At 45.0% G+C, this 23,579-nt stretch overlaps 1 protein-coding gene across 4 annotated transcripts in view; it reads left to right on the top strand.

The window, feature by feature from the left end:
- Nucleotides 1–23,579, top strand: part of SNX30 (sorting nexin family member 30) — a 108,053-nt gene that overhangs the window by 28,991 nt on the left and 55,483 nt on the right. For 3 of the 4 annotated variants that reach the window (XM_049091918.1, XM_025431999.3, XM_049091916.1), the window contains exon 2: nt 18,361–18,552. In XM_049091918.1, coding sequence (XP_048947875.1) covers nt 18,361–18,552 — 192 coding nt within the window. Of the gene's footprint in view, nt 1–18,360; nt 18,553–20,331; nt 20,460–23,579 lie in introns of those variants that run through there. The other variant, XM_049091917.1, reaches the window with a different exon arrangement.

The following is a 23,579-nucleotide window of genomic DNA, read 5'->3' on the forward strand; positions in this document are numbered from 1 at the left end:
CATTTTAAATAAAGATTTTACTTATTTATTTGAGGGGGGAGGGGCAGAAGGAGAGCAAGAAGCAGACACCTGCTGAGCAGGGAGCCCAGTGTGGGGCTTGATCCCTGGGATCATGACCTGAGCCAAAAGAAGATGCTTAACCGACTAAGCCACCCAGGCACCCCTGTTTTTACATTTTTAAATGGCTGGGGGGAAAGAGAAGATTTATATATTTCATGAGACCTGAAAACTGAAATTCAAATTTCCACATCCAAATAAAATTTTACCAGAATGTAGCTCCTGCCTATGGCTGCTTTTGCACTGCAATAGCAGACTCGAGAGACAGCAACAGAGACTATGGCTTGCAAAGCTGGAAATATTTACTCTCTTGTCCTTTATAAAAAAATATTTTCTGAGGCTGATATAAATCGTCCTGTATTATTGCTTTTTTGATGTTTATTCTTGATATTTATTTTTGCAGGTGGTATGAGCGAAGGACATAACTTAATTGTTTTCTACATGGTTAACTAACTTCTCCACCAGCATTAATTGAACAACCTGTGTTCTGTAGCTGCCGTGTGTTAAGTCAGATCTGTTCGGTCAGTTTCAGGAATGACGGTGAATCATCAAGCCCTTTGGGCAGGATATATGTTCCCCGGGAGTTCTCTGGGGATGAGAAGCCCTTTCTCTCTGCATTAGCACTCGGTGTTCAAGCCAGACGTGTCCGTGCACAATGGTATCTAATCGCCCAGGTCTAGTTCTAAGTGCAGACACTATGGTAGGGTCCTGTTTTATTTTTCTGGAGCCCGTGGGGATTGCTGACAGCCAGATGGAGCTGTTTGTTAATGGGCTTTGGTCCTTTATGTTGGATCTCTCTGGAGCTGGCTGGCTCTTAAAATCCTTTGAGAGAAGTGGCTTCATTTATTTCTCTGACGCTGGTGGATCAGGAATTATATTTTTAAGAAACACTTCTGAAGGATAGCTTACCGCCCGGTGCTGGTACAGATGCAGAGATGTGTGTGGTGGTAGTGGGGGTCTCTGGTCCCGGAGGTGCCTGTTGAATGAAATCTGTGACGAGGGGACAGGTAGTGGAGGGCTGTTAGCCTCTGCTCTGGACTCTTGCGGGGGCTGTACCTCTGCTTGTTCCTGGCTGAGTGACCTTGGGCCCACCCTCTAACCTCCCTGGGCCTGTTCTCTTAGTAGGAAAACAGGGTTAGTAAAGCTCACCTCCCTCTCCTTCCGCCTCATCCCTGAGTTATTTTAGGGGCTAAATAAGATATAATGTCTAAAGCTTGCAGAGTGCCTGGTGGAGAGTATGAGCTTAAGACATTTCATTTCTTTACCTTCCCTCCCCTTGACTTATAGGTGTATGTGAGGATGGCTGAGAAGAGTATGGATTTTGTCTCCAAGTCCTGGAATCTTTCTTAGCCCTAAGAACTGGGTTTCTGTTTGGGGGTTGTGTTATGTTTCTCAGTCACCTCCTAGCCCAGGCTTGCAGGGTGCTCAACTGGCCATCTTTTGCTCTTTGCCTAGAGTGGGTTCAGGTGACCCAAGAAGCACCCTCTGGCCAGGTGTCTGAGCCAGGCAAGACAGCTTGTGGGCTGTTTGTCCTTCTGGCCTCCTTAAATGGACTGTGGTATAAGGTTCCCCAGGGGAGTCCCTGCAGTGAGAGGTGCTGGCTTGTGACAGAGGCAAACGGCCTTGGGTCTGGTATCACCGAAGCAAGTGACTGAAGGTGACCTGGGTGGGAATCCACCCAGGGAAGCAGCTCCCACATGGGTAAGAATGTCAGGTACCTGGTGACCTTGGTCGAAGTCTTTGCTGAACACAGTCGTTTGGATGGGACCCGCCTTCTTGTCCTAAGGATGGGCTCCGTGGACTTACGGGCAGCGCATGGGGCTGTTGAACTTGGGTTTACTTGATTTTGCTAGAACTGCAGCAATTTCTGATCTTCTGTAATTTCGCTGTGTTTGAAACATGACCCGGTGTGGCAACATTGTTTCTTCTGCCTGGGAAACACATCCCTCAGAGTGTCTCAGGCCATCTGACCTTGGTGTTGGTGACACTCCTCCCCTGTCCTTCCCTTCCCTTTCCTTGGCATCTGCCGCCTGCTTCAGGTGCTATTCAGAAGGGAGTGTGTCTGGACAATGAGTGTAGCCCCTGAACTCCTGACCTGTTAATTCTTTCCCTTCTTGTCTGCCCTGTGTGCTTTTTCTGAGGTTTTTTTTTTTTTTTTTTTTTTTTAAAAACACTCCGTGGCCCACTTTCCTGCTGAAGAGCTGGGCCTCAGCCTACAGCACACACAAGTGCTTAAGCCTGTTACTTAAGAGCCCTCAGAGTCCGGACCCCCCTGCCTTGCAGGCCCCATTTCCTGCCGTCCGCCCCCCCCCCCCCACGGCTCCCATCGTCCCCACCCCTCCGGGCGGTGGCCCCAGCTGTGTGTCTGTGCAGCCACCCGCGCAGTGTCGCCCGTGCAGTGCTCCCTGCCAGGGCAGCTGCTCTCCCACCAAGGGGCTCCCCCTGCAGCTGCCCGAGCACACACGGTCCCACCTGCACGGGGCGTCGTCCCACTTGGCCGAGTGTGGCTGAAGTAGAGCGGTTTTCTGCGGCCGCAGAGCCCTTGGGAGAGCGGGGGTTGGGGTGGCAACTGTCCCCTCCCAGGCCCTCCTGAGCGGCCGCGTCGCCCACGCTCTCCAGGCGCTGCAGCCACTGTGCCCCTCGCCCCTGTGCCCCTCGCCCCTGGCCCCCTCGCCGCTGTCCCCCTCGCCCCTGTGGCCCTAGCCCCTGTGCCCCTTGCCGCTGTCCCCTCGCCGCTGTCCCCTTTGCCCCTGTGGCCCTAGCCCCTGTGCCCCTTGCCGCTGTCCCCTCCCCGCTGTGCCCCTCGCCTCTGTCCCCCTCACCCCTGTACCCCTTGCCCCTCGCCCCTGACCCCCTCGCCCCTGTGCCCCTCGCCCCTGCCCCCCCTCGCTGCTGTGCCCTCGCCTCTGTGCCCCTCGCCCCTGTGCCCCTGGCCCCCTTGCCGCTGTCCCCTCGCCCCTGTGCCCCTTGCCCCTGTTCCCCTCGCTCCTGTGCCCCTCGCTGCTGTGCCCCTCTCCCCCTCGCCCCTGTGCCCCTCACTGCTGTCCCCTCGCCGCTGTTCCCCTCGCCTCTGTCCCCCTCGCCCCTGTCCTCCTTGTCCCTGGCCCCATCGCCCCTGTGCCCCTCGCCTCTGGCCCCCTTGCCCCTGTGCCCCTCACCCCGGCCCCCTCGCCCCTGGCCCCTCGCCCCTGGCCCCCTTGCCCCTGGCCCCATCACCCCTGTGCCCCTCGCCGCTGTCCCTTGCCCCTGTGCCCCTCGCTGCTGGCCCCCACCCCCCTGTGCCCCTCCCCCCTGTGCCCCTCGCCCCTGTGCCCCTCACCCCTGGCCCCCTTGCCCTGTGCCCCTCGCTGCTGTCCCCTTGCCCCTGTGCCCCTCGCCCCTGTCCCCCTCGCCCCTGTGCCCCTCACCGCTGTGCCCCTCGCCGCTGTCCCCTCGCCGCTGTCCCCTCGCCCCTGTCCCCCTCATCGCTGTGCCCTCGCCCCTGGCCCCCTCGCCCCGTCCCCCTAGCCGCTGTCCCCTCGCCCCTGACCCCCTCGCCCCTGACCCCCTCGCCCCTGTCCCCCTCGCCCCTGTGCCCCTCGCCCCTGTGCCCCTCGCCGCTGTCCCCTCGCCCCTGGCCCCCTTGCCCTGTGCCCCTCGCCATTGTCCCCTCGCCGCTGTGCCCCTCGCCGCTGTGCCCTCGCCCCTGGCCCCCGCGTCCACCACCTCGTCCCCTGGGGCCGACCGTCCTGGTCCCTGTGCACCCCGACTCCGCGTGTGAATCCCTTGCCGCCCCCCCCGCCCCCAGAAGAGCCCCTGGCGCCCGCGAGGCCCCGAGTGTGTTGGGCCAGATGCACGAATGAGCGGCTTTTCTTCCCGCGCCTCTAATTCGCGGTTTGGAGGAGTCGAGCACCCTGGTAATTAGGCTACTTCACTCGGCCCTGTGTTGGAAAACATCTCTCTTTTGGTCGATAGAATAAATAGAAAGTAATAATTATTTTGTCCCATTCCCTCCACCGTCTGTCTCATAGAGACAATCACTTTTTTGTTTTTGTTTTTTACCACTTGAAGATGCTTAAAACATTTAATTATGTATGTGAGAGGAATATAGTCTTTAGGTAGGTTTTGTCAAACAGCAGCTCTACCTACTTCGAAGATAGCTCTCCCTTACCCCAGCCGCTTCCCCGGCCAGCAGTCTTAACAACAACAACAACAACAACAACAACAACATAATAATCTTCACTTTGGACAGTTGATGTTCTTCTCTAGCATCTGTGAAGGGTAAATAAAGACATCTTGAGAAATCCTTGCTGTTTATCGATCTCTCGTATGTAGGCTTCATGACAAGCCTCGGATCCTTCCCACAGGTGGGTATCCCATAGCCACTGCCACGCTGCCACGGGGGAGCCACCTCCTAGTTTATAGGCAGATAAGGTTGTAAGATTTTTTTTTTCATTCCTTGACTTTTTTCCCTTCCTTTGTTTCTGTCCCTCTGCTGCCTGGGTCTGATCTGAAATCCTTCCACTTGCCTGCGTTCGCAGGGCTTATTTCTGCCTCTGCGCTCAGAATGTCCCGAGGGCCAGACTGACCAGGGTTAGAGCCCCTTTCTTGTGTGTCCCTCCTTCTGGTCTTTTTTTCTACTTTCCTCGTCTGGCTACTTAGTTGCAAAAACTTGTTTGGGCTGTTTTGCTTTAGAATGTCCTATTCCTGCTGCTTCTTTTACTGTTTGGACTATGGTCAGACTCTTGGTCGTCAGCTGCCTTTGTCTTTGCCGGTGAATCAGTTAGCCTTGAGAATAAAAAGAAATCCCCCACATCCAGTCTGAGTCACGTCTGTAGGAATGTGGGAATTAGATCTGGAGCAACCAGGTAGCCAGGCGGATCTCAAGCCTGGAAATGCATTTGCACTTTGGGGAGAGAGCCGGGCACACTTCAGGCTTCTCACAAGGACGCTGTGGGGGAAGCTTTGTCTCGGGCTTTGAAGAGTTCCACAGAAAATTTTCTTTTTGGGGGGCAGGGAGGAGGAAAAACATTTTTTAGCTCCTTTGTGGTAAGATGCAGATTCTTGAATCAACACAACAGTGCTTAATGCCAGCAAGAGTGTTATTGGGAGAACACTGTGTATGCATCCTGTACAAGGAGGAAAAAAAATGTAAAAACTTTTTTTGACCAAGTGTGACCTATTTGAATATAGTCACATATTTCTTCCTAATTCAACAAATTCTCATCTCCGGTTGGTTTTAGGTTTGGGTTCAGGGTTTAAGAACATTCTTCCCTTCACAGGTAGGGTGTATATGTCACAGGACCCTGTAAAAGGACAGTTTGAACTCCGGGAGCTCATAGAAGTGGAAATGTACTTCTATTTCCTCTTTTTAATTTAGAGAGTTTAGAACCTACAGTGCTTCACTTATTTCCCCATGGGTATTTTGGGGACTCTAAAAATGGTAGTTTCTCTCTGAAGGAAGATTCAAATCCTCACATGCACACACGAAATTTGCACATAATTTTTGGCATGAGGGGCTTCTGGATTCCTGCAAAAGAGTCCCTGCTATAGAGGAATGGTGAACTTTAATTTTTAAGGCAAGGACACTTATAGTCTTACTAAATGTGTAAGGCGTTTTTTTAAAAGATTTTATTTTAATTGTTTATTTTTTAGGGAGGGAGAGAGGGAGTGGGGTGGAGGAAGGGAGAGGGAAGCAAGAGACTCTTAAGCAGGCTCCATGCTCAGGGTGGAGCCCAGTATGGGGCTTGATCTCACAACCCATGAGGTTATGACCCGAGCCAAAATCAAGAGTTGGATGCTTAACTGACGAGGTACCCCTAAGGATTGTATTTTTTAAGTAATCTCTACACCCGACGTGGAGCTTGAACCCACAACCCCAAGATCAAGAGTTACATGTTCCATCAACTGAGCCAGCCAGGTGCCCCAAGGTGCAAGGTTTTCTAAGCATAGACAAGTGATGTAGGCCTTAGGCCTGGACTCCACAGTAGCCCCTTGGCACTTGCTATTGGTAGTTGAGTCCTGCCTTATTCTGTTCTCATTTGAATGATTGTTGCCCTTGAAAATATTTGGTCTGAGATGATGATTAATCAACAAGTCACTTAGTACATATTCCACTTTGTATAGTATACTGTTTCATCCAGGTCCTTGTTCTGAAAACCAGAAATGCCCCTTCTTTAAACTTGTTTTTATTGAATATGGAGGTACATTCCATATACTTAGTACTGTGTCAGATGATAGCACAAAAACATGAAATTTAGAACCTATTTTTTTTAAGATTTTATTTTTAAGTAATCTCTACATACAGTGTGGGACTTGAACCCAAGACCTTGAGAATCAAGAGTCCCAATGCTCCACTGACTGAGCCAGCCGGGTGCCCCAGAACCAGGCTTTGTAAGATGAATGAATGGTACAGTTACGAGGTATTAGGTGAAGGGTGGGAAAGAACTAACATTTATTAAGAGATTCTAATAGGCACATTATGTGTTTTAATTAATCCGTATACCCTCCATGTCCTCGATGGAAAAATGGGGGCTCAGAGAGATTGGGTGCCCTACCCTAGGCCCGGCGAGGGGCAAAGCCAGACTTCAAGCCCAGGCACTTGGACTCTTAAGCCTGCATCTCCCTTCTTTGCTTCTTTTGTTACAGATCAGAGTGGATGGAGTGGGTTAGGGTAGGAAGAGCATAGAGCGGAGGACCTTAGATGGAGTTTCCACACTAGGTTAACTTTCTGATCTTTATGAAACTTCACTTACCCTCTGTTGATTACCAATCATGATGTAAGATTTTCTCAATTGGTCTGTTTTCTGCTTATCTTCTACATCACTCACCTCTGCGGAGGAGCATCGAAGTAATGTAGCTCAGCTTTAGAATAGCGACCAAAGACCTGAATTCCTCACATTTCTGCTCGACTTATGCATGTCACTTCTAAGCCTTCTTTCTGACACAGAACCACTTGGGTGGTCTCTGAGGGGCTTTAATGCCCCGGACCCTTGTGTGATTTTCGTGTAAAAATGTCAGTGGAGGCATGCCATCACTTAGCTTTCCATTGACAGGTGGGGGGAAACAGTTTTTTTTGTTTTTGTTTTTGTTTTTAAGGTAGAGTCACATTTTCTTTGAATATGCACTCTTTGAGGGAGGTTTAATCTGTGTTTTTGGAAAGCTGTCTGCCTGGGCTTCTGAGTCCTCCAGATGGCCTGCACACACCTGACCAGTCTTGGGGCAGAGTCTCTGTGCCATGAGTCTTAATGATCATTAGTTAGGGACGAGCTTCTGTAAGTACCTCTCCTTATAATTTCTCAGCCTGGAGCGTCCATGCCAAGCTCTCCCACAGCCTTGTTTTTCCCATTGGCAGATTCAGTCGTTGTTCCCAAGTTGTCCCAGCATCCTTTGCTCCAGCATCCTTTGCTCCCTTCCTTCACTTTGCGTGGAGCTCCATCACAACCCATATTGCATTGCATTGTAGAGGTTTTTATGCCCATGTGCCCAGCGAGGTTGCCTTCCTTGAACACTGTTTTATTTTTTTTAATTTTTTATTTATTTATGATAGTCACAGAGAGAGAGAGAGAGAGAGAGCGAGAGAGAGAGGCAGAGGGAGAAGCAGGCTCCAAGCACCGGGAGCCCGACGTGGGATTCGATCCCGGGTCTCCAGGATCGCGCCCTGGGCCAAAGGCAGGTGCTAAACCACTGCGCCACCCAGGGATCCCTGAACACTGTTTTAAAGCAATTGGTAGCACTTTGGTTTGGTAGCTCTTTTGTTTCTGTTTGGTAGCTCCCAGTAGCATCTGGGCTAATGTGTATTAGGTGCTCAGTATGTGGCTGAAACAGAATAGCCTCCTTTAGAAGGAAGGAAAAGAGATCATGTTTAAATTCATCTGAGAACAGGAGGAAAAATCTTTGCTCCCAAGAATCACAAGAATGTCTGGTGAAGGGGCTGCTAGTCTGGAGATTCTTAGGAAAAGCCAGTAACAGACATTGGAATCTTAGCCAAAGAATGTAGACTTAGGCCCCTTCATTTTGACTTGGTTTGTGCTCTTGTGAGGTCTTCTTTTGCATCAAGCCAGTAGGTGGATTTTACTCGAATGACAGGTTTTCCAAGAGAAAATAGGGAAATAGTTTCAGTTTCTAAACAACTTTATTAGACTACAACTAAAACTTTGAAACAAGTGGGTTCTTAACTCATGTCAAAGAAGAGTCTACCTCATAAGAAATAGTCCAGAATCCAAAGTACGAGAAGGTAAGATGTTCAGGGAAGATACTAACCTAGAAACCACAGGCTGGTGGGTCTTGGGGACATGGAGATACTCGTGCAAGCAACCTTGGAGGCTTTGGAGAATATTTGTGATAGGGTTTCCAGGGCAGAAGTAGGAAAGAAGGAGGATTGAGCTTCCTACTAATAAGCAGGTAGAGTCCTGAACCTAGGAAATATAGTTAAGATGCATTTGAATAACTCTACCAGAAAAAAAAAAAAGATAAATTTCTCTAGCTTAAAGTTTCGTATTGTTTATATCACTGTTTCCTATCTAAATTTAAAAAATTATATAGGTATTTTAATAATTATATGTATTAGCCAGCCTTGCTGTGGTAAGAACTCCAAAAAATTCAAAGGTTTGAAGCAAACATTAATTTCTAGGTCATGGTGTGTGTCAGCGGCTATGAGTCAGTCCCTATGGCTCCTGTCCACAAGTACTCCATTCTGAAGGAGCAGCCCCCGTTGGGACGTGCCAGTTTCCAGGCAGAGGAGCGAGAGAACAAGAGAGCTGGTGAAAACCTGCAGTGGTTCTAACACTGTCTGCTCCATCTGGTGTGTGTGTCACATTCGCTCATGTGCCACTGGCCAGGGCAAGTCACATGGCCAAGCCAAAAGGCAGGGGATGTGAGGGGAATGTGCCCTTCAGTGGGGAGTCACTTGACAGTGATGAGAATGTATAATCCTCTTGAAGGAAGTCAATAACTGCAGATGACAATGCCGTCCTCCGTGTAGTTTGTGTCCTTTGTCACTGAACATTATTTAGTTAAGTACTTTACATCAATTCAGATTGGATTGACCATTTTAAAATGTTTTAAATATGTTTTCTCCCTATGATGTGTATTATTACAGTTTGAGATAATCTTGGGGGGGGGGTGGGGATGGACCTCTTGCCAGGGAGTGATGTGGGTCACTGCATGGCTTCCAGTATTATTCTTGACTCCCCAGTGCATGGAGCTCTACTGTAAGTACATCATTGCATTAGCTAGAATCTTCCGGAACAATTTGGATAAGGGAGTGATATTAGGTATCAGGATCTTGTTTCTGAGTTTGGTAGACAGGCCTTTAATGTTTCACATTGTTTGCTGCTTTAAAAAAAAAAAATTAAGATCTAATCACAAATCCTAAAATTACCATTTGAAAGGAGACAGTTGAGTGGTTTTTAGTATGTTCACAGCACTGTGCACATATCATTACTGTCCAATTCCAGAATGTTTTTGTCACTCCCCAAAAGAAGCCCCACATTCCATAAGCATTCACTCCCTGTTCTCCCTCCCCTCAAGCCCCTGGCAACCAAAAATCTGTTTTCTGTCTCTATAAATTTGCCTGTTCTGGACATTTCCTATGATTGGAGTGATACATGTGGCCTTTGATGTCTGGCTTCTTACACATAATGTTTTCAAGGTTCATGGTTGATGTTTTCTGATATAAACTCTAAAATATTTCATTTCCCTGATGATGAGTGATGTTGAACATCTTTTCAGGTGTCTTTTGGCCATCTGGATGTCTTCTCTGGAGCTATGTCTGTTCATGTCTTCTGCCTATTTTTAAGTTGGATTATTGCTGTCATTATTATTTTTGGTGTTGATTTGTATAGGTTTGTTGTATATTTTGGATATTAACACCTTATCCGATATATCATTTCCAAATATCTTCTCCCATTTGGTGGGTTGTCTTTTTCTTTTCTTGGTGTCTTTTGCTGTGCAAAAGTTTTTTATTTTGGTGTAGTCCCAATAGTTTAATTTCACTTTTGGTTCCCTTGACAAAGGAGACATATCTAGAAAAATGGTTCTATGACTGATGTCAAAGAGAATACTGTCTGTTTTCTTCTAGGAAATTTATGGTTTGGGGTCTCAAATTAAACCACTTTGAGTTTATTTTCATGTATGGTGTAAGAAAGTGGTCCAGTTTTGTTCTTTTTGCATGTAGCTGTCCAGTTTTTCCAACACCATTTGTTGAAGAGACTTTTTCCCCATTGCATATTCTTGCCTCCTTTGTTGTAGATAAATTGACTATATAATTGTGGGTTTATTTCTGGGTTCTTTATTCTGATCCATTGATGTGTATATTTTTGTTACCAGTACCATACTGTTTTGATGACTATGGCTTTGTTATACATCTTGAAATTTGGGATTATTATACCTCCAGTTTTGTTCTTCTTCGAGAATGATTTGACTATTTGGGGTCTTTGTGGTTCCATGCAAATTTCAGGATTATTCATTCTAGTTGTCCGAAAATACTGCTGGTATTTTGATAGGAATTGTATTAAATCTGTAGGTTGCTTTGGATAGTATGAGCATTTTGACAATATTTGTTCTCCCGATCCGTGAGCATGGAATATTTTTCCATTTGTGTCATCTTCAATTTCTTTCATCAATGTTTTATAGTTTTCAGAGTACAAATCTTTTTTACCTCCTTGATTAAGTTTATTCCTAGGTTATTTTATTATTTTTGGTGCAATTGTAAATGGGATTGTTTCCTTAGTTTTTCTTTCTGCTACTGCATTATCAGTGTATAGAAATGCAACTGCAAAGAAGTTTTACTTCTTAGGAACTTTACTCTTTTTTTAAGATTTAAAAAAATTAATTTATTTGAAAAAAGGAGGAGGAGAGGCAGGGGAAGAGGGAGAGAATCTCAGGCAGATGCTGTGCTGGGAGTGGAGCCTGACACAGGGCTCAATCTCATGACCCTGAGATCATAACCTGAGTCAAAACCAAGAGTCGGATGCTCAACCAATTGAGCCACCTAGGCGCCCCTTAGGAACTTCACTTTTATTTCTTAATTTTACTTAGAGATTTTAATGGAATGGCTGATAATAATTCATTACCAATGAATACCAAAAAGCATTTTGGTATTGTACATGACATGATTATATCCAACAATAATTATATAGTCAGTTAATGTAATGAATTGTGTTAATACATTTCCTAACATTAAATTATTCTTGATTTCCTTGAACATATTTGACTTGATCCTGGTATATTCTTCTTTTTAAAAATTCGTTTAACGTACCACTTGATGTTAATTTATTGACAGTGTTTATGCTTATATCTAATTTCCTTTTCTGTCCTAATATTTTGATATCAGATATAGTTAATACCTATACTTGGCTTAAAAGGTTTCTCCGTTTTTTAAAAGTATATGTCTTAGAGTATTTGAATAAAACAGAACTTCATCCTTGAGATTCAGTGGAACTCAGCTGTACAACCATGGGGCTTAGCTTACCTTTCAGTAAAAGTTCTCTGACAACAGTTCTGTGGTTATTTATTTAGATTTTCCACCCCAACTAAATTTCATTTTGGCTGTGTATTTTCCTAGAAAGGCATTCATCTCATACAGACTTACTTACAAATTTAATGGCATATTCATAGCATATCCTTATTTCATAATCATGTATAGAAGTAAGATTTAAATAGTTATTACCTACTCTCCTCTCCCTCCATCCCCTTCTGTATTGATCAGGTTTCCTAAGTTTTGCTTTATCTGATACATCTTTTAGAAGAAATATATTCTGGTTTGGCTTGTAATTTTTACTCTTTTCCATTTTCAGTTTATACTTTAACTTTTGTATTCCCTCTTGCAGTTTTGACATTTTCTTTTTAAAACGGAGCACAAAGTAGATGTGGCCTAAAGTGTTCTATTTCATGGAATAAATCTTTTTCAAATATATTTATCTGCTCTTGAGGACTGTGCTACTTTCTTCATGTTTTGGTCTTCTTGAATCTGAATGAAGATGCTAACATAGGTTACGTATATTTTAGGTGTTCTTGTGTCTGATGACGTAATGCAGGCCTACCATTTGCCTCCGATCAGAACAAGTGAATTATTGGATCCCCTCTGTTTCTCCATGATGTTAGAATTGTCTTCTTGGATCTTAATTGAATTGAATAATCAGTTGATAGATGAGTTGAGTGATCTGTCAGTGGGAAAAAGAGTCAGAAGGAAGAAATCCAGGGTCCTGGTTAGTTGCTCAGGAAAACTTGGCTTTATTTCTCTCTGGTAGTTGGCTTTCTCTCAGCATAGCCTGGCTTCCTTCTTGTTTTGGGTTTTCTCCCCATCTCAGTAGAGCCTAGCTCCTTCAGTTTGCTGTCTTGCCTGCCTTGTGCTCAGTGGACCTTCCCAGGGTAGCTGACCAGTTGCCTTCAGGTTCCTTTGACCTACGTCTTGCTTTTGCATCTCTACCCCTCATAGCGAGAGGAGGCCATGTGGGCAGACCCCCCCTCTACTGGTGATCTTCACATGGCCTATATGTCTGTGCATGGCCTCCCTTTGCCCACAGCACCCAGCCACTCTAATGGTCCTTCTTTGTCCTTCACTCCCTCATCTTCCCAGAAGATTTCACTCTTATATTAGAGTATACATATGAGGGCTTCAGGGCCTTTCCTACTTCTTTGGTAACCTTGATAACCTTAAGTGACCTCAGGGACATGGGTTAAAGGTACCTCCTAGTTCTTTCCTCACTTGTGTCCCAATTATATCCAGTAGAAAACTTTTGGAAGTGTTGGGTGTTGGCATTTGGATGGCATTCTTGCCTGATTTCCAATCTGGTCCGATTCCGGTCACTGCTTGGCTTTTTCTTTTTTTCCCCATTGCTCTTTCTTTTCCATTCTCTAGGTTGTTAAGTTAGTATTTGAGAATGGAAAGAAGGAGAAAGCAAAGGTGTGTGTGCCCAGTTCATGGAGTTTATCTAGGAGTCTAGATTTGTAATGTTTAAATGAGTGTGTAACATACCTATTACTGTAAACATGATCATTTCCTGGTTATTGAGCCCTTGGGATTTTTCCAGGGTTCACTCTGCGTTCTTTGCTCTGTTATGAAGCATCTTTGAACAGAACATTTTTGGGATTTTCCCTTTGAATGTGTTCTCTAAAGTAGGCTTAAATTCAACCTTACAACAAAGTCAGCAATCAAGAGTGTTCTGTTCAGTTTGTGTAGGACATAGTCATTCTTCATGCATCTCCTGTGTGCTTGGCAGGAGGGAGGTAAATGGACGCAAGTCAGGTACAGTATGCGCCTCCTCCCCTTCAGTATAAGGATGCCTTATGTCAAGCTCTTTTGAAACTAGATCATGTTGCCCATATTCCTCTTCTTTCTTTTTTTTTAAATTTCATTTATTTATTCATGAGAGACACACACAGAGAGAGAGAGAGAGAGAGAGAGAGAGAGAGAGAGAGGTAGAGACACAGGCAGAGGGAGAAGTAGGCTCCATGCAGGGTGCCTGACGTGGGACCCGATCCCGGGTCTCCAGGACCATGACCTGGGCTGAAGGCGATGCTAAACCGCTAAGCCACCCGGGCTGCCCCTATATTCCTCTAATAGTATCGAAAAGAGAAGTTAGGGTATTTAAGCATGACCTTTTTTTTTTTTAAGTTTTTATTTTAGTCACCCAGTGCTCATCATAAGTGCCTTCCTTAATCCTCATCATCTATTTCACCCATCCCCCCACTCCCCTCCCCTCTGGTGAGCATCAGTTTGTTCTCTATAGTCGAGAGTCTGTTTCTTGATTTGTCTTTTTTTTTCCCTAAGCATGACTTAAAAAATTAAATCCATATTGCCTCCTAATGTATACCACTTTCTTTTCATAAACCTTATGTATAATGTAATACAGAGTTTCACCAGTGACTTATGTTAATTTAATAATCTATCTCGTGGCTGGTTGACTACAATGGTAGGTCTTATAACTGAAATTCTTTGAACCAGAGGGGTTTCTGAAGCAGCTTATGTATGTGTTTCTATTCCTAAGTAGAAAGGCGTGGGGGTGAGGATAGAGAAGAAATTCACTTATAACTGAAGCCTGCATAAGTGAGAATTGATATTTTGAAACAATGAGGAGTTTTCATTTATTTATTAACTGTGTAGTTGTGATTTTCCCAAGGGGCACTGTAGCCACAGTAAAATTGTTAAGGCAAGTGTATTTGAAGCACCAGACTATGACTCTTATTACAGTTTTTATCTTCAGCAGCATATATTAAGTATCTGCTGTGAACCCAGCCCCATCATAGTCTCTAGGGGGATGCAAGAATAGTTGCAGATGAGTTGATTTCACCTTTTTTTTTTTTTTTTTTTGAGTCTGTTAATAGTGGTGTAGCACCCACTCTATTCCAGGCACTGTTCCAATTGCTTCCATATACTAATTCAATCCCATTATACCCATTTTATAAATAAACTAGGTGTGGAGAGATTAAGAAACTTGCTGAAGTCACACTGCTTGTAAATAGTGAAACTGGGCTTTAGAACTGCCCAGTCATTGCTAGGCTCAGTTTCCTTGTCATTCAACAGACATTTATTGAGTAACTTCTATTGGCAAGGGGTTGAGTTGGATCATTTTCTAAGACTCATTCATTTATCATATACTTATTGAATACCTACTATGTGCCAGAGGATAGAGGAGTGAATAAGACACAGTCTCTGCTCTTGCCAGACAATCAGTCAATATATAATACATTTTCAGATAGTGACAGTCTGTGACTAAAATAAAGCCAGGGAAGGGTCGGGAAAGTGATAGAGGGGTGCAGGGATATTTTTAGATTTTGTGGGCTGAGGAGGCCTTTCTGAGTAGGAGTCATTTGAACAGAAGCCCATTTGAAGAGAGGAGCCAGCCACATGGGCATGTGAGGGGCGAGGAGTGACCCAGGTGGAGTGGACAGCAAGTATGGAAGCCCTAAGGTCTAAGTGAGCCAAGACCTGTGCATCTGGAGCAGGATGAGCTAGCGGGCAAATGTCAAGGATGAGGTCAGGGAGAATGATGAAGTCACCCTGACCCTTATGGGTTATGGGATTTCATTGTGAATGCTATTGGAGGTCTTTGAGAGTTTTGAGCAAGAGTGGCATCCTTTGATTTTTGGCCAGATAATGGAGATACAGGTCTTTGTTGGGTTGGGAAAAGTCACACAAAAGGCACTCGATAAGAACCTTGAACTCCGAATTTGAAACCTGGATTGAGCGCTTAGCATTGCAATGATTAGCTTCATTTGCACCTGACACCTGACCTTTTGGAGTCTGCCTCCTGCTCGGTAGAGACAGCATCTGTCCTGCTGACCTCACAAGGCTGCCCTGAGCTGCGATGAAGTAAGAATGTGGAAGCATTGCGTACCCACGTGCCGTGGAAAGCCGAGCTGGCGGGGCCCAGATTTAGGAAATTATAGACATTTGCAGATCATTGGCTATTTGTGCTTACAGAACACCCCGTGAAACACCTGATAGTAAGGGTGCGAGTGTTTTCCTGGCTACAAAGTCCAGGAGGAAAGAATCTTTGGGGAGATAAGATCTGATTGACTGACTCTCCCCTCCCCTCTCCTGCTGCCATGAACTGACATGAGAACAAGTTAACTTCCTCCTGTCTGGCCAGGACATCTCAGACCTCTGTGTGGGCTGTTTTTGGAGGGTTGTTGGCAGAGATCCTCAGAGCAAAGGTCAGGTGAGTTGGCTTGGAGTTATTGGGAGACCTGCAAACACACACGCGCGCGCACACACACATACACAGATACACACAGGTGAACAAGGCACAGTCATAGTTGTCAGGGACTTGCAGTGTTTGTAGATGTTACATATATAAATCAATGATTAAAACTGTGAAAACTGCTTCCGTGGAAGTATCTTCATTTTTTTTTTTTTTCGTGGAAGTATCTTCAAAGTATGGAGAAAAGATGGACTAATTCTGTCAAGGGGCCGATCAAGGAAGGATTCACAGAGGAGGGAGCATTTGAGCAAATTCCAGTAAGATGCTTGGAGAGGTGGCTTTACAAGCAAAGGTGAGGGATTACAAACCAGCATGGTGGGTTCTGGAACTGATGCCATGAGAAACAGGGCTGGTAAGATCCTTCTAGGCCAGATGGTGGAAAGCTGCTGTCAGAGCCCGTGTTGGCTTATCTGCCTAAGGATTCTGAGTTCGTTCTTTCTTGTGCAGTGTTTAGCCATCGGTTGAGCCCCTCTGAGGCCCAGTGTGCCAGTGTTGCTGAAATGTCAGTGAGGGTGGGTCCCTGCAATGCCTAGCGCGGTGTCTTGCCTGAGGTCAGTGTTTAAACAGTCACCGAAATGAGGGAGACACAATGGTTGTCACAGAGCTCCAGAGATGTCCTTTCAGCTGCGCAGCCACCGGGCTAGGACACTGCACCGCCTGTGGTGTCTGCGTGCTGACAGAGCAGGCGGGTGGGCCCCTGCCGGCGTGTCCACACGAGGAGCTGCCGTGGGGTTTGCCTCCCAGCTGAGCCCTGGGCTGAGGAGAAGTTGGGGGCGGGGGGGTCTGTGCCCACGAGTATCTTCTGCAAAAACGGCATTTGTTCAGTAATTACAAAAATATTTTTGACATTGCATGAACATGCTATGGGATTAAATTATCTGCAGTCAGTAGAAAAGACGAAGGAAGGTGCCCTGTTTATTTTCCATCATCCCGAGGTGACACGGCCCTTGACTGCAGGTCATACTCGCCTCTGCCTGGTCGCAGCCCTCTTCCCAGATGTCCCGGGATGCGACTTCCCAGCTCACAGATGCGACTGCTAGGTTGACCCCTCGCTTCCTCCGCGTTCTCTTCTCCGGGGGCTAAGTCAAATCCAGCCCATACACAAGAAGAGAGGATTCAGGGAAAGCATCTCCGCGCTCCCGGCCTGTGATCCGATGACCCATGGGTTGAGAATGTTTCCAGGGCCTTTCCCACGGTGCCCTGTCGCTTTCTTGCCGTTCCCCCGTGTTTGCCTCCTGATGACTCCAGGGTGATATTCAGATGCCTTCACATCTTCTGCAAGGCAAGGGCTTTGCCTGTTACTATGCCTAAAAAAAAAACAAAAAAGTTAAGACTGCATTGGATATTGCAGGATATTGTAGGAACATAATCAACTGACTTCCTCTTAAGGCCTAAAGAGGAAGGGGTCCATCATTTTAAAAGTTTCCCTTCTCTTCCTTTTCTGGCATTTGCACCCCTCCCTCACTTTTATAATTTGTATATTATGGACAGATTTACAGATACACACACCAAAAAGGGAACTGTATAATGAACCTGCAAGTACCGGCTTCAACAGTTATCAACTTTGGGGCATATCTTGTCTCGTCTATATCCCCGTCTACCCATCCTTAATTATTTTGAAGCAGATACCACACATCCTATCATTTCATCCATGAATGTTCTAGCGTATATTCCTAAGAGATGAAGACTGTAAAATCATAATACTTCTATTATCTTGCCTAATAATGCCTTAATATCGTCAAATAACTGATCAATATTCACATTTCTCTGAATATCACAAAATCTGTTAACACTTTGTTTTAATCAAGGATCCGCTGCAGTTGTTGATAGGTTTATCAGTTAGCTTTGCATCTCTGGACTCTCCTTCCATCTTTTTTTTTTTTTTTCCTCGCAGTTTATTTATTGATGAAACTGGGTCTTTGGTTCTCTTTAATTTCACGCTGTGGGTTCTGTCAATTGCTTCCTTAGAGCATGGTTGAGCATCTCCCTCACGCCTCTGTATTTCCTATAAATTGGTGTCGTGTCTAGAGATTTGTTCAGGATTCAGATCCAGTTTTTTTGGCAAACATATTTTCTAGGCGGCTAGTGTGAACTTCTTTCAGGAGGCACAAGTAATGTTTACTTGTCTCTTTGTGATGGTTGATTGGGTTTCTAAATATACCAAGTATTTAAGAGGGTTCAGTCTGTTAATGTTTACCTGGGCCCAGGTGGTGGTCTTAGAAAGGCCGAGAGAGAGAGAAAGAGACAGAGAGAGAGAGAGAGAGAGAGGGAGAATGCTCTTGTAGTGTGCTCATGGCATTCTTTGTCCAAGTCTGACGGTGGTGGGGGCTGTTAGGTTCTCTGTCCCTGAACCGTTTGCTTCTGGGCATTTCTCCCATGCTTGCTGCAAGAGGAGTCGGCACGAATTTGGTGTAGAGCACTTGCCATAGTTTGTGTCTTTTGGTCTCAGGAGACCTGTTCACTTAAGCAGCACTTAGTAGGGAGAGGCTCGGTTCCTTTGAATGGTACCTTTGTATTCAGCAGTATTTCTTGGTTTGGCTACATGAGCAATTTCTGCGGATGTTTCCAGATAATATGTTTTCATCCAATTTGTAAGGTGACTCTTTTCTTCTTTCAGGATCTCATTTTGCCCAACGGTGGCACTCCAGCGGGTACTTCGAGTCCAGCTTCTTCATCTTCCCTTCTCAACAGACTCCAGCTTGATGATGACATTGACGGGGAGACCAGAGATCTCTTCGTCACAGTTGATGATCCCAAGAAGCATGTGTGTACGATGGAGACCTACATTACCTATAGGATCACCACCAAAGTAGGTCCCTTCATTGTTTTCTGTCCCTGTAGAAGGGTCTTGATGAATTAGAGACCTGCCATCATGATTCCCACCTTGCTTTCTCCCAACCTTTTGGTAGGACTCCTCACCTTCATCTGAAAGGCGTGTGTGGCTTTTTGAGAGAGTAAATGTATTCACAGCAAAAGGATTCTCTGTGAATTTGTTTGACTTTAAAATGAAGGAGAAATTATAACTATAGTCTTTGAAATGAAACCTTTAATCCCTCTATTTTCACTTATTTTGGGTCATGATACTGTTTGGCATGTTAATATCACCTTACTCTTGAAATTTATGAATCATTGTATCATCCTGAAGCTCTGGATGAGCTCTGGTAAGACCATGGTTATAATTTGGCATAATTGGAACAGATCATAGCGGAGGGGAGTAAGAGGAGGCTGGGAATGAAGATTTATTGCCTTTCTGCTTGCTATGTGCCACGAGGGTAGTGGGCAGGGTGCTGGGATTGACTGGTTTCATGTTCACAGTGACCCTCAAAGGTAGATCTTCTAGTTAAAATGTTAGTGATAAGAAAACTGAAACAGAAACTTTAAGTAACTCACTCATGGTTACAAAGTTGGTAATCACGAATCTAACTTGAATGTTTAGGACTGTTAACCTCACATTTTAATTTTCAAACCCATATTCTTTAACCTAATTCTACTTATAAAAGAATAATGTGTTATTTTTTACTTTTGAAAATTATTTTTTCAATATTTTAAATAGCACTACAGTTTTAAGCAGGGTTTCTCATCTATGGCAGGATTGACTTTTTGGACTGAATAATTCTTTTATAGGGGGAGTGGTCCTATGCATTGTAGGATGTTTCCCAGCACCTTTGGTCTCTACCCATTAGATGCCAGTAGTACCTTTCCCCAACCGTCAATGGAGACAACCAAAAATGTCTCCAGAAATTGCCAAATATTTCCTGGGGGACATTATTCCTGGTTGAGAATCACTGATTCAGAAGAAGAGTAACAATATTTACACTCTTAGGAGAAAATACACATGATCACTTTATATATATATATATATATATATATGTATATATATATATGTATATATATGTATATATATACACATATATATATACACACACATATATGTACACATATGTATACTTCTAACTTGTATTACTTGATTCTGAATTTATTATAAAAAGACATGTTAAAAAAGAGGCCCAAAATGGAGTCATTTGCCTCCCACTATAGCAAGCCACAACTGAATTATACTTTCAACCTATCCTAGGAGTCATCACTTCATATTTTTGAATAGAGAAAGTGTTTTATTCAGGAAACCATCCTGTTTGTTGGCATTCCCCCCTCCATCACAGGCCACATGATAAAGAAGGATTTACATATTTTTAGAAGTTTTACTAGATTGAGGGCACCTTTGTGGATGGTATTAAGAGAAGCATTTATGAACATCTCTCTCTTCTACTGTGCCTTTTCTCTTTTCCATTGTAGAAGATAAATTAATTTTTTACTGTCAAAGTTTAGTGGGTTCTATACTTGTCTAAAGTCTTTGAGGGAGATGGGCAGAGAATAAAATACACTCAAATTTTGTTTCTTCATCTTTTGTTGGATGACAATGCTATATTTGAAAAATTATGCAAGTATTATAAATACTTTATTGTGAATGAGGAAATGATTATAAAGACCAAATACAAATCTTCCTTAGCGCTACACACTTACTTGCCAAAAGCAACCATTGCTAAAATTTGGTATATATCATTTCCACTCTCTCTTTTTTTTTTTTAAGATTTTATTTATTCAAAAGAGACACAGAGAAAGATGCAGAGACATAGGCAGAGGGAGAAGCAGGCTCCCTGCAGGGAGCCTAATGTGGGACTCGATCCCAGGACTCTAGGATCACGCCGTGGGCTGAAGGTAGGTGCTCAACCACTGAGCCACCTAGGCATCCCCCATTCTTTTTTGTGTGTGTGTTTACACATGCACAGATAGAGTTAAAATATATATAATTCAGATTTCACTGTAATAGTTTTCTAACCTTCTCCTCTACAGTATTTTTTTTTAACGATTTTATTTATTCATGAGAGACAGACACAAAGAGAAAGGCAGAGACATAGGCAGAGGGAGAAGCAGGCTCCTCGTAAGGAGCCTGATGCAGGACTCGATCCCAGGACCCCGGGATCATGAACTGAGCTGAAGGTAGATGCTCAACCACTGAGTCCCCCAGGTATCCCCCCCATAGTATTTTTGAAGACCTTTCTGTGTTTGTATATTCAAACAGAGAGTTTAGTTTTTCAATCTCTGCCTAAATTTTTATGCAATGATTATACAGTATCTTTTCTCTATGGACATTTAAGTCCTTCTCAGATATTTCTCTGGTTTTCTTGCTCTGTCGTTTCTGTACCTGGTTCACATTTGAGAACTTGTCTGTGAATATGTGCACACCTACATGCATGCACACAATCTTCCCCAATCCTTAGAGGTTCTAGGTTGATAAACGTATTCCCATGACTTATTTCCACCTCTGCCCCCTCCCACCCCCAGGGTCAACTTATTTTTTACCCTGTAGTCAGCAAAATGCAAAACCTGTTTTTCTTGAATTTATGCTCTAAACAGCAGAAGGACAAGGTGACTGCCTTGCTGGCACAGCAGTGCTTGCCTACCTTCACATTTGGCCACCCTGCTTGGTTCCTCTGCCACACTGTCGACCTCCTGCAGTTTTATTTATTTATTTATTTTAAATATTTTTTTTATTGAAATTCGATTTGCCAACATAGAGTGTAACACCCAGTGCTCATCCTGTCAAGTGCCCCCCTCAGTGCCCCTCACCCAGTCACCCCGTGCCCCCGCCTGCATCCCCTTATACTACCCCTTGTTCATTTCCCAGAGTTAGGAGTCTCTCATGTTTTGTCTCCCTCTCTAAAGACCTCCCGCAGTTTTAAACCTACAGGACATCCGTTACCCAAGTCATAAGCCACCTCGCACTCCCGTGCCCCTTCTCTTTCCTTCCTTCCTCTTTTTCCTTGGTGTTCTTATCTCTCTGTCTTCTCCCTGGGGTTGATATCCTAGAAGTCAGAATTTTTCTCATTCCCTTTCCATATTTTCTCTTTTCTCTTCTTTCTTTCTTGATTTTATTTATTCATGAGAGACAGAGAGAGAGAGAGAGGCAGAGACACAGGCAGAGGGAGAAGCAGGTTCCATGTAGGGAGCCTGATGTGGGACTTGATCCAGGGACCCCAGGATTACACCCTGAGCCGAAGGCAGATGCTAGACCACTCAGCCACCCAGGTGCCCCCCATTCCACATTTTCACCTGGCTGTGATGCCTCAGGATTGGTGAACCCCGTTGCGGGATTACGTCTCATTTCTTACTCTCCATTCTATCTCAAAGCTGAGTCCTTTGCTCTTCCCTGTGCAGGTGGTGACACCAGGTTTAATATCTTGGTGGTGCACATGGAACCTTCTTGCCAAACATCGCATTAAAGCATGTCTACACACCCCGACGTAGCCCCACACCCTGTGGTGTGCAGGGCTGAGGGGAAGAGGACAAGCAGGAGCACAGGGCCTCACACACTGATCTTGCCCTGGGACCCCCACTCTTCTGTGGTTCGCTAGCAGAGTTAATGATCACAGGACGAAGTTGTACAATTACTTACTTCATTACTTTGAGCTTTGACTCTCCTGCCCTGATTCAGATTCCTAATGACCAAAGCCGGACAAAGAGCTGCTTTTGCCTGAGCTAAAACAAGCCTAGGGCTGAGAGCCAGCCTAGGCAAAGCAGTGTCTAATCTAAGCACCCAAATCTAAGTGATGGGTGCCTTTCTTTTCTGGGGAGCCAGCCCGGCCTTCTGAGAGCAGGCGGATCCTGGGTCTTTTCTCTGCAAGCTCCTAGAAAGTATCATCATCATAATAGCCAATTACTGAGCACTTACTGTGTGCTGTACTTTTTGGTCATAGAAACCTTTTATTTTATAGAAGTGTGCTTATCGTAGAGAAACTAGAAAACTCAAGGAAGCTGAAACAATGAAAGAACACCTATAAGCTCACCAGCCAGAAATAATCATTTATAAATTTCTGAACTGTTTGTCTCTAGCCATTGACAAAAATGAGTATTTTGCATGCTGCCCATTCATTTCATGTGTTGGGTATCTTTCTGTGCTAGTAAATGCCAGTTAGCACACCTTATGCTATCATTTCCTTCCTTCCTTCCTTCCTTCCTTCCTTCCTTCCTTCCTTCCTTCCTTCCATCCATCCATCCATCCATCCATCGATTTATTTGAGAGGGAGTTGGGGGGAGGGTGGGGAGAGGCAAGGGGAAAGAGAGAACCTCAAACAGACACCCCACTGAGGGCAAAGCCTGACTATTCAATCATTTCTAAGACTGTGTGTGTTCCGCTATCTGGAGGAGCCATCGTTTATTTTGTGCTACCTGCCCTAAATATATTGTCAGCTAATCCTCACACTCAATGAGGCAGGTACTGGTGGTATTTTTCCTTTGTGGATGAGGAAACTGAGACACAGACATATTAAGAAAGTTACTCGAAGACCTGCAACTGATACGTGGTGGAGCTTGGGCTGGAATCTAGATCGGTCTGTGCTGTGCTTCCACAGGCACGATTTTCAAGAGAGGGACAGCTCTGCCCCCCTCCCAGCACTGTGCGCGGCCAGCTGCCCTCCTCTGGGAGCCATCCTCCTCTGTCTCTCACCCATCTCCTTAGTAATCCTAAGTCTTGCACCCAACTAGCTGCTTGTTTTAGAAGCCTCCGTGGTCCACAGAGGCATCTAAATAGCACTCAGAGGTCAAGGACACAAGGATTACAAAGCCAAGTTAGATCTGGTGGCAAGAGGGTTCCTGATGACTCTGGGGGCCACACTGCCCCTGGGGGGGAGGTGGGCCAGAAGCGGCCAGCACGCGTGCCCTGGGTTTGAGTGAGCGAGAAGAGAGAGTGTTGGTGGTTTGGCAGTGAAGTGAGAACAGGGGCTGGAAGGAGTGTGGGTTTGGGTGGACGGGGTCACTTCTTCTGTCTAAGGATGGACA

Source organism: Canis lupus, chromosome 11 (assembly GCF_003254725.2).
Source record: "Canis lupus dingo isolate Sandy chromosome 11, ASM325472v2, whole genome shotgun sequence".
In the NCBI taxonomy this organism is placed as follows: Eukaryota; Metazoa; Chordata; class Mammalia; order Carnivora; family Canidae; genus Canis; species Canis lupus.